Genomic DNA, 13,988 nt, shown 5'->3' on the forward strand with positions numbered 1-13,988 from the left:
TGTTGTCCAACAGAAATATGCAAAGATCATGAATTCTTTATTCGAAAATTCGATGTAAGAGAAAACAGCTGTCTCGATTAACAAACGTTGAAAATACGTTGCCTTTCGAGACATACCATTGCCGACAACGATGACCTTTATCGTGTAAACTGTAAATTTATAGACTGCTTGATCGTATGTACCTCAATAATGCGTTATATGAACGTCATTTCCTTTAACCAAGACTTCCGGAAATTTTTCATTTGGTGATATTGAATCTACGCTTTTTGATTAATCTCATAAACTTCAAAAAAGTGAACTTTTAATAAAAAAAAAGTACTTCGTTTACTTTGTTTCTTAATTTAAATTGTTTGGACTTTTTTTGTATAATTGAATAAATTTAGTGAAATTTGTCTGACGTACAATATAAAACGTTCATCCATATGGCAGCCAAAAGACACGGCCTTTGTCAATTGGATATGACCTCGATAATGAAACCGATTCCAACACATACGCTTATATTGTGGTTTCTTTTGCGAGTGGACTCTGCTGTGTATCGATAAGATCTTTCAAGTGTGAAGAAGAAACGATTATCTACCTTTCGATGAACTAAATATTGCAAATTCGATTCGATATATTTGATATTAACGATTACAATTCAATGTATCCAAAAATTCAGTAAAATAAAATCACAAATATGTTATTTTCTATTCGTACGTTTTGCTATGTTTTTACAGAACATTACAGCTAGATCGGACATTTGTAATTACATTTGTATCAAACCATTTTCTAAACCTCAAAATGAAAGGTAAATTCTTTAATATACGAAACTATTTTAAAATACATTAAAATATAGTTTATAATATTGTCGAACTATCTAGAAAATAAGTTGATGTTTAATATTAATAAGCAGAAGCCAATGATGATGACCTTGTTTTAATTTTAGACAGAAGACTCAGAATCTTTCCGAATTTTTTTGCATTCGTCGATGAACCATCATCAACACTGGACAATGTACTTTCAGATATTTTTAAATGTAAACTTCTAAAAATTATTTTCTTTATAAAATAATTATCAAAAATGTTGATTGTATGTAGGATCGGTTCATGACTTGGACATAAAATTCTTCCAAGGAAGAGTACCATACATAAAACGTAAGTCAAGTATCCTATATTTCTCGAATGCTAGAACGAAGGTGGCAGCACGATCCGGAAGGTGAAAGTTCTTACAAAGAAGAAGGAAGGAGTGGTGGTGCATATATAGAAGGGCGAGAGGGCGCGGCTTGTTCAGACACTTTCCATCCTGACGACGACTAGGACGACGACGACACGACGACTAGGACGACCACGACGACAACGACAATCAACAATGTCGCCGAGGTTGATATTCCTGTTAGGAACCCTCTGTTTATTCGCCGGTGAGTACCCCATAACGATTGTCATTATACTCTATCGATATTTTCATCCACTTCGTGTCATTCCATTGTATTTAAAAACTTCAACTTCTTTGAAAAAAAGAAAAAGAAAAAATAAAAAGAAAATAATGATTGTGAACATTTAAACCAATTTTTGAACTTTCACTATTTTGAACTTGTCATTTTCATACATTAAAAGAATTGAAATATCATCTCGAATGTATGATCGAAGAAATATGCGAGTTCTTCAGCGGAGACTTTAACGAGTGGTAAAGACACTTCGATAAATTCCTTCTTTCTTTTTAATGATCTCTTATTCATTTATTTATCGAGTCGTTATGTAATTTAATATGAAATTGTTAAAAGGGTTTAATTTGTCTTATTGCGTTTGTATTTATTTGTTATACATTTTATTTCGATTTATTATAAACTCTTGTCAAATACCATTGTTCTATCGAAAATAAAAAAAAAAAAAAGAAATAAATAAAATATACGGATAAATAAATAGAGAAAGAGAAAGGGAGGTAATAAAGGAGAAGGAGAAAAGAACATACTTCGAATAACCACCATCACTTTCCCCGTACTTGCCCTGACATTTTCAAGACTTTCTACTTTGAGAGTTCGTCGACCTATTCCATACCGTCTCCAATTTAAGAATCGCACGACACGATCGCGACATTTTCCACAACTCTCGATCGTGATGTCTTTTACATACAAATATCATGATACCGACAAATAAATCAATATTCGTAACACGTAATATGCGTATATACACGTTGGAAATAATAATAAGAATCTAAAAAAAAAAAAAAAAAAAAGACAAAAAAACAAAGGAAACATTAAATACAACTTAAATGTTAATTGTAATAAAATTACTTCTCCTGTAAATATTAAAATTATAAATGAAAATCTTATTATTACAGTTCAATCAAATTTACCTTTAATTTATAATAAAACTCGTATAATTATTATTGATTTATTTCAATCAATTTTAAAAGACCGTAATTTCGTTTTTGTGTTATTTATAAAGAAGAAAAAAAACATTACTAATTTATTTATAAAATAATAAATAATTTGTTAAAAGAGGATTTATTTACTTACAGGAGAACAAGTAAGTGCACAAGATGATGAAGGAGCCGATGAACTCGATGCAAATGCCGAAGAACTTTGCCATGATAGACCGGGTGACGAATATTTCCGGTTAAACGTTGGAGGAGATTGTCGCGATGTCGTCAGGTAGGTTGATAATTATTTTTTTTTTTTTCAATTATTTCATCTTTATGTATTAATCATTAATTTGACGAGTAATTAATTTATTTTTGTGCGTTAAACGTTTAATATTTTGTAAACATTTGAAAAATCAGATTAATTAAAATCGGATCGAGTTAAAGAAAGTTTTACGACTGACTATAACTTTCGAGAAAGTAAACACGTTTGAATATTTTCAAGTAACACATAAATCTTGGTTAAATTAATGATTCAATTATGTAACATTAACGAGTTATTTCTAATAGAAAGTATTTTAACTAAGATAATATTTTATACGTGATTATTTTACTCTTGCTAATAATATTAACTTCTGTTAAACGTGTGTGATTTATCGATCGGCATCTAAAATCGGAAGCTACAGACCAGTAGCAAACTTACGTAATACCACGACTCGTCAAAGAAACTAAAATAACAGTTTTATTCACTTTCATTTTCACTTACGTTAAACGTTTAGTATCCGGTTTAGATATTCTATTGAAAATAAAAACGTTTGACTAATTATTAGAAAATTCATATCATCTACGCAACAGTTTAATATGAAAAATGTTTTCGAGTAATTAAGAAGACAGAGAGACCGTCAGATGCTGTTTAAAATTTGCAATTATACTGCATGCAATCTCTTTGAATGAGCTTTCTAAAAATGATGTTGCATGCACCCCGGATTGCTCCATCGTATAACGAATTCTAATTATAAGAATTCACCGTAATACGGAATAAACAAAGTTTCTAAGAACGTTGTATAATTAAATGATTACATTATATAAATTATCACAATGACATAAGTCAACTAATCAAAATAATTCATTTTATAATATAAAAAACAATTGTAATATATATATATATATATATAAAATAAATCATAAAATATACATTTTATTTGTATTTTTGACTGATTGTATAATTGTATTATCATAATTACTAATATAATATATAATATACATATATAGATACATAATATAAAATAAAACATCTCTCTCGAGTTTCTAATACCGAGTGGTTTTCTTTGAGTCATTCGATCTTTAAGAGACAAGGGAGTTACATTCTCAAGGACTCTAGATCCCATTAAATGTAGAAAGGCAAGAAATAAAATATCTAATTTGAAATTGTCGAAGGAAGAAAAGTATTTTTATCAGGTTTAGATCACTGCAATTGATGATTTACATGTTACTTAAATAAAGAAGAATTAATATTAAAATAAGATATGGGTAAAAATAATCGCAGGTGCGACAAAGCCAGTGAAATCGGCGTTACCAGGTTGGCAACAGTACGATGTCCGACCGGTCTCGCTTTCGACATTGAACGACAAACCTGCGACTGGAAGACAAATGTCAAGAACTGCGAACAGCTGGAGAGTAAGCGAAATTTCATTTATTTCCCCTCTTAGACTGAAACGATTCCCTTTTCTGCGTTTACCAGGTGTACAAGGTCCGGGCTGAAGCAAATCACGTGTCCCAGTGGGTTGGCCTTTGACTTGGACAAACAGACCTGTGACTGGAAGGGCAAAGTCACCAACTGTGACAAGCTCGAGAGTAAGTCGTAGAATCGGGTGGTGAGAATCGGAGCGATTTCATTTTGTTTTATGGTTCTTCATCAACGATGCATCGTGTTCAAATGTCTTTATCTTTTATTTGACTCAAAGTAAAAAAAAAACATTAGGTTTTATTCGAAAAATTCGAAAATCTATTTAAATATTTCATGAAATAACTATTTCTAAGAAGGATAGAATTAAAATATTGTTGCAATACATACCCATGATGGAATCGTTAACCTCTCTTGCGTAAGTCAATGAAAGGAACGCAAGAGAGAATCAGAAGAACCTAGAAAGCTCCGGTCTCTTCGTAGACTCATGACGTAGCACGCACTGAAAGATTACTAGCACTAACGCACTATATAATGCTCGAATCTTTCGAGAATGATCAACGATCTTTCCATAGCTCTAAACAAATTTTCTATAATAAATCCTTTAATTTACTTACAACAAGGATAATAATAATAATAATAATAATAAATATTAATACAAAACATTCTCGTCATAATGATAAAATAGAATAATTAGAGCAAATAAAAGATCGCAGGAGATTCTCAAAAAAAAAAAATAATGAAACACAAGCAAAAAGTAAATAAATATTACATCATAAATAACATATACTCTAAATATCATAATACTATTTTTCTATATCTTTCATATCAATCTTATATACTTTTAATCATGCTTGATACGACTAATCAGTACGACAGCATATGATCATCACAAAATCATTTGTACCATAACTAACATATTAGCTTGTCGTCATAGAAAAAAAAATTAGATTTACAACAACAAAAAAAAAGAAATTACTCAACAACAACGCAATTGCGTGGCACTACTACTACTTCTACTACTACTACTACTACTACTACTACTAAAGACGGAACGAAAAGTCAAACGACGAGAATCTTTCGTCGATTATTCTCTTTGGACTTTAATCTGTACAATTTCGTCGTGATTTCACGGCGAATGATCTAAATTAGCAGAGTGGCACGCAATGATTTTCTAACGTCGAACGGCGCACACAAACGCTCCTTTCTCCTCATGATCGCTCCAGGTACGAGGTAGCACGCACTTGTTCAACGTTCTATCCAACTCTCTCACTCACTCTCTCTTTCTCTCTCTCTTTCTCTCTCTTTCTTTCTATATATTCTCTTTTTCTCACTCTCCAACACTATTTCCTGACATCCAGATCGGTTTCGCTCCGACGATTTGGCCTCCTTATAAGAGATCTCGTACTCAGACGCCTTGAATTAGCTTTTACTTCATCGAAACTCCTCTTTCGAATACATCTAATCTAATCGATCATTTTATCAACAAATAATTCTACATTTGTTTTTTAGCATTTATCTATTTCTTTGTCTTTTTTCTTCTCTTTTTTTTTTTTTTCACTCTCGCACACACGTTATTGCTTCAAATTAATTTGTCCTAATGTAACTCGAAATACAGTTATTCTTCGTTATTCGTGAATTTTATTTTTTTGTTGTTGTTTATATATATATATATATGTATATATATCCACAGTTTCAAATTTGATACGAAAATTTATCGAAAATAATTAATTGAAAATGTTCGTATTAGCGATACAATTAATTAGATCGAATTATTCTCTTATGAAAAAAAAAAAAAAAAAAAAAAACAAAACAAAAGTTGAAATTTATTAAATCTTTTATGAATAATTCGAAAAATTAGATAGAGATAAAAATACAAACAATTCTATAATACAATTTTATCATTAATTGTTCTTTCATACTATTTATCTACAGTTGTAATGATAATTATACTATTGCATTTCTTATTCAATTTGTAATATTAAAGTTTATTCATCTGTGACACGAATAAAATGTAATTATTCAATTATCGTTAATATTTACATATTTATTTATATTTATTTATATTATATATTTCATATTTTCATATCTTATATTTCCAAATAAACAAAATTTTCATCTTCTAAACCTTTTTTAACCATCCAGTCTCTTTATTTGCAATTTCATTATTCGTGCAACGTTTTAAGAATCTCAACTCAACAAATAACGAGAAATGACTGTTTTGAGTTACGTACATTTCGTCAGATTAAACATACGCAATATTATTTTTTTTTTAAATCTTTAAACAAAAGAGAAGTACTGAAAAGATAAAAAAAAAAAAAAATAAGAAGAAAGTAACGTGTATGGTTAACGAAGACTGCATATCAAACATTGCATACGAAAGCTTCTTCTTTCATTCATAAGTTGAATGCGTGAGAATACGTGATTAACACATCGTTCTCTCTCTCTCTCTCTCTCTCTCTCTCTCACACACACTATCTATCTACCTTTATTTTCTTATCCATTTACTTTATATCTTCTTTCGTTTCTTTTTCATTTTTTTTTTTTTCCACGACCTCTTTCATGGGCATGCAAAATTCAAATAATAGTCAAGAAGCTTGCGTGCGTCGTCGTGAGCCGACACAGCACTCGAGTCACGACCACCTTCCTCTCGAGTGAAAAATAAATACTTAAGACTTTTGAAAAAAAAAAAAAAAAAAAAAAAAAATACAGACTATATGACGAGAATACAAAACGAGACTGAAAGTCAAGGCTCTCCTCCTCTGTCTTTATATATATATAATTAGGATTTTATTTGAAGGACTAATGAGACTAATGAGTAAAAATAATAGAAACATGTGAAATTTGTTCAAATGAATCTCCCAAATAAGAAAAAATACCAAATCCTATGTAAATATATATAAATATATATACAAACAAGTAAAGTTAGTATTACTACTGCTGCTGCTGCTAATACTGCCATCACAACCTGCAACGTTCCCTTTAATTATAAATATAAATATATATATGTATATCGGATAATTATATATTTTGATAAAATAAATGAAAAGTGTGTTGTAGAAAGTTGTTATCGGTTATAAAAATGAAAAGCTTTGGAAATGGGTTAGAATTAATTTTAGCACGATATATTTAAGCTTCGTAAGAATGCAGATAAGAAAAAAAAATTAAAAAAAAAAAAATAAATATTTTAAGAAAAAAAGTATCCTATCGCCTATCGCCGCCGGTCAACATCGAAGCGTTGATGCGTGTAAATATAAAATTGGGAGTACGAGTAGTATTGGGCCTTGATTACACACTTCTTACAACGATTATATACACTGGTGACCTAATTCGAAAGCCTACCGCCGTAGATTGGACTATTGAGTTCCTTTTTGAAGGCATCATTAATCGAGAGTTACATTTGCAGAACCACGTAAGGTCTTACCCATCTTAAAAACCGACGAACCAGTTTGCCCCGATGGAAAGTTGTCATGCGGAAATAAAGAATGTATCGACAAGGAGCTTTTCTGTAATGGCAAGCCTGATTGTAAAGACGAATCTGATGAAAATGCATGTAGTAAGTAAAAATAATTTTACAAAATATTAATTATGAAACAAATTGTAAAAAGAAATTGATCATATTGTAATTATTCATTTCAGCCGTCGAAACAGATCCAAACCGTGCGCCAGACTGTGATCCAACACAATGCGTTTTACCAGACTGTTACTGTTCAGCTGATGGTACTCGTATTCCTGGTAACATCGAGCCTCAACAAGTTCCACAAATGATAACAATTACATTCAATGGAGCAGTAAACGTCGATAATATCGATCTTTACGAAGAAGTTTTCAATGGTCAACGACAAAATCCTAATGGTTGCCAAATACGTGGTACCTTCTTTGTTTCTCACAAGTATACAAACTACTCTGCCGTTCAAGATCTCCATCGACGTGGTCATGAGATCGCAGTTTTCTCTCTAACTCATAAAGACGATCCCCAATATTGGACCCAAGGTACCTACGACGACTGGTTGGCCGAGATGGCCGGAGCCAGACTTATCATCGAACGTTTTGCTAACATTACTGATGGGTCGATCATTGGTATGAGGGCTCCATACCTCAGAGTAGGTGGCAACACGCAATTTGACATGATGGCTGATCAATTTTTCGTTTACGATGCCTCCATCACAGCATCCCTAGGACGTGTTCCAATCTGGCCATATACTCTTTATTTCCGTATGCCTCACAAATGTAACGGAAACGGTGGAAACTGTCCGTCGAGGTCACATCCGGTCTGGGAAATGGTCATGAACGAACTCGATCGTAGAGACGATCCAACTTTCGATGAATCTCTACCTGGTTGTCATATGGTTGATTCCTGTTCCAATATTCAAACTGGTGAACAATTCGGCAGATTACTCAGGCACAACTTTAACAGACACTTTAACACCAACAGAGCACCACTCGGTTTACATTTCCATGCCTCGTGGTTAAAGAGTAAGAAGGAATACAAAGAAGAATTGATCAAATTCATCGAAGAAATGCTTGCTAGAAGTGACGTTTACTTTGTTACCATGGTTCAGGTAAGATATGAACTTCATTTACAGAAGCAAATGTATAAAATATAATGTCTTTTTAATTTATTGTTAACGAATTGTTTTTTTTTTTTTTTTTTTTTTTATATTAAGGTCATCAAATGGATGCAAACACCGACCGAACTCTCAGCATTGAGAGATTTCCAAGATTGGAAGGAGACTTGTGACGAGAAGGGTCAACCCTACTGTTCCTTGCCAAATGCTTGTCCACTAACAACCAGAGAACTTCCAGGCGAGACTCTGCGTCTTTTCACCTGCATGGAATGTCCTAACAATTATCCATGGTTACTCGATCCAACCGGTGACGGTTTTGCCGTAAAGAAATGAACATAGGACTGAAATTTGCTCGATTTTACATCGAGACGCGCGATTTTCCAACGATTGAACGCGAACATTAAATACAAGCAGGGAAAAAATGTCACCGGAAAAATCCTCGTGCATATTTGAAAGCAATTCTCCGGTTGACTCGAAATTCCCCTATAGCTAAGAAAGTTTTAAAAGAAAAACACACACACACATAAACTAAAAAGCTCTCGTATAGTATATAGTATGGGACTATACAAAAAGTTTTAACACATAACATCTAGTTAAAACCATTCCGATCTCATCGAAGTCGTGTGTTAATCTCGCTTTTAGCTTGATAACCGCCCTAGCTTCGTATTTTCGTACTTTTCTTCTTATTTACGAAATATCGTGCACAAGTGGTATCAATAAGTTAGCGAAGTGGAAAATTATTTGTTGAAAGTAATGTGTATTTATAATTGTACGTCACATCGTGAATAAAGCGTAAAATCCATTATCTGTTATTTTATAAGCAATGACTTGACGTTTTCCTTTTGTTTCATTCTCTTGCCGAAATTAACCGTATGAGTGAATTTAATGCATGTCAAATACATATATAAAGTATTATATAAGTATTTAATAATTCTATCGATGAGTTGAGAGAAACCTAAGAAATTTAACCTTTTTAATATTCGTTATTGCGCAACATAAAACTTACAAACTATAGTCAATAATAAAATATTTTATATATTCAATAAACGTACATATTTCTATGAACTACCTTCTTATGTAATCTCTATCAAAAAGAGATATTATTAATCATTAATTCTAAATTTCGAATTTATAATAATAATAATAAACCAACAGAAAATTCATTCCAAACAACTCATAAAACAAAATAATAAAGGACTTATTATAATTGGAAATATTCTCACTTATCATAAATTTTATCCATTAAAATATTTGCTAATTGATTTCTAAAGAAAATAAGATTCTACAAGAGTTTAATGTAAATTATAAAAAATAAAATTAATTTTTTAATTAAAAAATGTTAAATCTTGGATTTACAAATTTCTACTTTTGTCATTTTTTATTCAAATGAATTCTTATTTTTATTTTATTGTATAAAATATAAATATATTTACGATTACGGTGCCTATGCTAAGCACGAAAAAGTCAATTACGGTTATTAGCAATTCTCCTTGTCTGACAAGGATATATCAGGTAAGTAGTTTAACAATTAGATAACAAACAAATGTTCTACTTTGGAAATGGATGTATCAACATTTGGAAACCGATAAGATTAATGAAAATGAAAGGAAATACTTTTTTATATTCAAGCTTGAAATTGTGTAAGCATTTGCTAGATTGTTTCAAACCGACAGTATTTGTCCAATGCTTATTCCATCAGTTACAAAGTTTAAGAAATTTCTTTTGTATATAATATAAAACATTTCTAATCTTTTAAATAATTTTGTCGACTTATCGTACATTAAATCATTATTGTACAAATGCCACATTTATCACATTTGTATAAATCGGTTATTTATTTGTTATTTACGTTGAGTATTATCTAAGTATCTAAGAGTATTAACTAATCTAATTTCATACATTTACAATAATAATTATAACTTTAGTGTTATATAACAAGCATACTTTATTCTATCTCTTTGGGTTTTGAATTATTTTCGTAATATAATTGACTAAATTTATCTGAAAGAACATACTCGATTAAATTTTATTGAACTTTTGTATAAAAACGTTTGAATACACTTAATACAATCTCGATAGTGTTTTGTGATTGAAGGAATTTGTTGTTTCATTGTGCAAATGTGAATATAGTGAATAGTGTGAACTATTATTTTAACTAATTAAAATCAACTTGATCCCAATTTAGAATCAATGACCATTGGGGGAGTGTTTCTGTGCTTTTGTAATTTCCAACAATGCAGTTAGTGAAGTCAGTGCTTGTACAAATAATAAATAAATTCAAATTAATTATGAAATAAAATCATTGACACAATAATCGCGATAATTCCTGTTTTCTTTCTAAAAAGAAAATATCAACGAGCTTTCTTGCAAAACTACTACGGCTGCAATAAAGTAGGTGTGTTTTGGAGCCATCGCAGAACATCTCTAATGTAAGTAATAAATAAATTGTGTAAATCCCTTTGATCGTTCGATCATGCCGAAAACAAAAACAAAATAATTGGTTTTAATTAATATGTTAAAGAGTATTAAGCAGTAACCCGTGATTCATCTTTAAAGATTTATTTTGTATGTGTTTCCATACCAACGATATTCATCATGATACGAAATAATAATGTGATATATTTATCAACAATACAATTACCATTTAAACTATTAAATTGTGTGTATGATAAGATATTCTTTATAGGAATTGCGTCCTGTTGTATTAATATTTTCTACACTTACCATATATAACAGAAAATTTTCTGTGCTAAAGAAATGCGCCACGAGAGAAAAAGTCTTTGATAAAATTGCATTTTATTCAACTCTTCTTACTGCAACTACTTTCTACTATACAATTCCTGCTCAACTGATACTAAACTTTCTTTACATTACACTTACCTAAGGATCAAAGAATATATAATATAGTAAAATATTAGAAGTGCACTTTTCGTGTCACCAATTCATCTTAGTTACTACCGAGACCACCAGTGGGCGGGTATTGTACACAATGACAGGATCCCTACAGTATTCTACTTACTAACGCCCTCTGGTGGTTTCGGTTCTAACTAAGATGAATTGTTTACATGAAAAATGCACTTCTAAAGATCTACTATTATATTCTTTGGATTGATTGAACGAATTTGGAATATGGTAAATTACATGCAGTATGTTAACCACTGGTTCTAAAACTATATGGGTTCATGATAGACAAAAAAGTGTTAATTTCTAACAGTAGATAGCGCGACGATTGCCTATCCTAATGCCACCTATCGACATTACTATGCAAAATAATCGACTCACGATTATTGGCAGTGTTTTAGAGTTATTAACCTTAACAACACAAAAAAAAGTTAAGAAAGTATTAATTAAAGACGCTAATTGATGCTGTAACAGTGCTTTAATAAAACTAACGTAACTATTTATCAAAAGAACGCATATAAAAAATCAAAATGCCTATTTTGGATAAACGAAAAGGAGACGATATCTTAGCGTTGGTTCCTGCTTCAAAAAGAACAAAAAATGAAGTTGTCTTCAGTAGTAGAGAAAAAGCAGTTGTACAAAGTGTAAGTTTACCTTTAGTATCTATTATTCTAATGTTTTCTTAATTGATTTACTAAAACATTTATTTAATATTTGATTATATACCTTGTTATACAATTTTAAGGGTCCACCACGAACATCATCATTAATGGCTCCTATCATGCTCCTGGAAGGACATCAAGGTGATATATTTTCCCTTGAATTTCATCCAGAGGGCCAGTATCTTGCATCGACTGGATTTGATCGACAAATCTGTAAATATACCACAAATTATATTACATTAATATCAATTATAACTTTATTGTAATTTTAAGATCATATAATAACAAAAACAAATTTAAATGACACCTTTATTTCAATAAGTTTCGTATATGCACTCTATATTTCTTTTTTGTTGTTGTTGTTGTTATGTATAAATATTAGGATGTATTTATTATTACTATATTTTTCTTCATGTTACAGTTATTTGGAATGTTTATGGAGAATGTGAAAACATTTCTACAATGACTGGTCATAGTGGAGCTGTAATGGAATTGCATTTTAGTCCTGATGGAAGCAATTTGTATACAGCTAGTACCGATATGACTTTAGGTTTATGGGATATAGTGGTAGGCACAAGAATAAAAAAATTAAAGGGACACACTTCTTTTGTCAATTCTGTTGCTGGAGCTAGAAGAGGACCTACACAATTGTGCTCAGGTAGCGATGATAGCACAATACGTGTTTGGGATCCAAGAAAAAGAGGACAATGTTATACGTTAAACAATACATATCAGGTATTGTTTATTAGAACCTATTCAGTATTATTTAACACATTTAATGCCACATCAATCATCATTGACTGATACTGATTTGTAAAACTTATTTTACATTAGGTAACTTCAGTCACATTTAATGATACAGCAGAACAAGTAATAAGCGGTGGTATTGACAATGATATCAAAGTATGGGATTTGAGAAAAAATGCAATTCTTTATAAATTAAAAGGTCATTCCGAGACTATTACTGGCTTAAGTCTTAGCCCTGATGGTTCATATATTTTATCAAATGCTATGGATAATACATTAAGAATATGGGATGTAAGACCTTTTGCTCCATATGAACGTTGCGTGAAAATTCTTTCTGGTCATCAACATAATTTTGAAAAGGTATAACATTAAAAGTATAAATAGAGTGTAGTTAATAGAATAATAAAATGTGCTTAATTACAATATTGAATTACAGAATCTTCAGAGATGTGCATGGTCTCCAGATGGTAGTAAAGTATCAGCTGGTTCATCAGACAGATTTCAATACATTTGGGATACGACTAGCCGTAGAATATTATATAAATTACCTGGACATAATGGTTCTGTTAATGATGTTGATTTTCATCCAAAGGAGCCAATAGGTAATATACTGTTTGACCATAACTCTTAAATACAAGTTTAATGATAAATAGGATTATGTTAAATAAACTATTATACATTTCAGTGTGCTCTGGATCAAGTGACAAACAGATATACATAGGAGAAATCGAAACATAATCAATATAAAATAATCAATAAATTTTACCCCTGTATATACAAACAAATATTTCAAATAATCTTTTGTTGAAGAAAATAAACATAACAAAAATGATTGTTGTATATAAATATATTATAGGTTCGTCAGTCGATAAACTAGTTTTCTTATTTATCATCGACGCATAAATTTGGATCGTTCGAATGGGATTTGACGTTGCATTGGTAAATATAGTTCTTTACCATATGCTTTAAAACTGATAAAGTATTTACTCCAGTTATATCTTTATAACTCACTAATAAAATAAAAATAGTAATATTTCTAAAAATAGCTTATACGTGTTTATTATAATCTATAACTTGTATTGTCATCTA

General features: G+C 30.7%; 2 protein-coding genes and 1 long non-coding RNA gene across 4 annotated transcripts; 2 read left to right on the forward strand and 1 right to left on the reverse strand.

The window, feature by feature from the left end:
- The first annotated feature begins 1,253 nt into the window (after positions 1-1,253).
- Positions 1,254-9,394, forward strand: verm (LDLa and CE4_CDA_like_1 domain-containing protein vermiform). Of its 2 annotated transcripts, none has more exons than XM_015318478.2 (6): positions 1,254-1,396; positions 2,497-2,629; positions 3,884-4,014; positions 7,428-7,577; positions 7,661-8,583; positions 8,689-9,394. In XM_015318478.2, exons 1-6 carry the CDS (start codon positions 1,348-1,350, stop codon positions 8,920-8,922), a joined length of 1,620 nt encoding a protein of 539 aa, XP_015173964.2. In that variant the 5' UTR covers positions 1,254-1,347; the 3' UTR covers positions 8,923-9,394. The 2 variants fall into 2 exon arrangements, with proteins under 2 accessions (XP_015173964.2, XP_015173965.2); XM_015318479.2 differs by lacking the exon at positions 3,884-4,014 and adding an exon at positions 4,079-4,191.
- On the reverse strand, positions 4,059-12,355 carry LOC149033616 (uncharacterized). The gene is made up of 3 exons (XR_016176370.1): positions 12,217-12,355; positions 4,412-4,523; positions 4,059-4,153 (listed from the first exon to the last, which is right to left on the reverse strand). It is a non-coding gene; the product is annotated as an uncharacterized LOC149033616 (long non-coding RNA).
- Positions 11,875-13,772, forward strand: LOC107065113 (U5 small nuclear ribonucleoprotein 40 kDa protein). The gene is made up of 6 exons (XM_015318481.2): positions 11,875-12,134; positions 12,236-12,365; positions 12,574-12,887; positions 12,987-13,259; positions 13,336-13,501; positions 13,585-13,772. The coding sequence occupies exons 1-6, from the start codon at positions 12,021-12,023 to the stop codon at positions 13,635-13,637; spliced, it is 1,050 nt and encodes a 349-aa protein (XP_015173967.1). The 5' UTR covers positions 11,875-12,020; the 3' UTR covers positions 13,638-13,772.
- Positions 13,773-13,988: the final 216 nt, after the last annotated feature.

The sequence above is a fragment of the Polistes dominula genome, unplaced genomic scaffold, assembly GCF_049000335.1.
Source record: "Polistes dominula isolate Pdom_NZ unplaced genomic scaffold, Pdom_raw_medaka contig_28, whole genome shotgun sequence".
Taxonomy (NCBI): domain Eukaryota; kingdom Metazoa; phylum Arthropoda; class Insecta; order Hymenoptera; family Vespidae; genus Polistes; species Polistes dominula.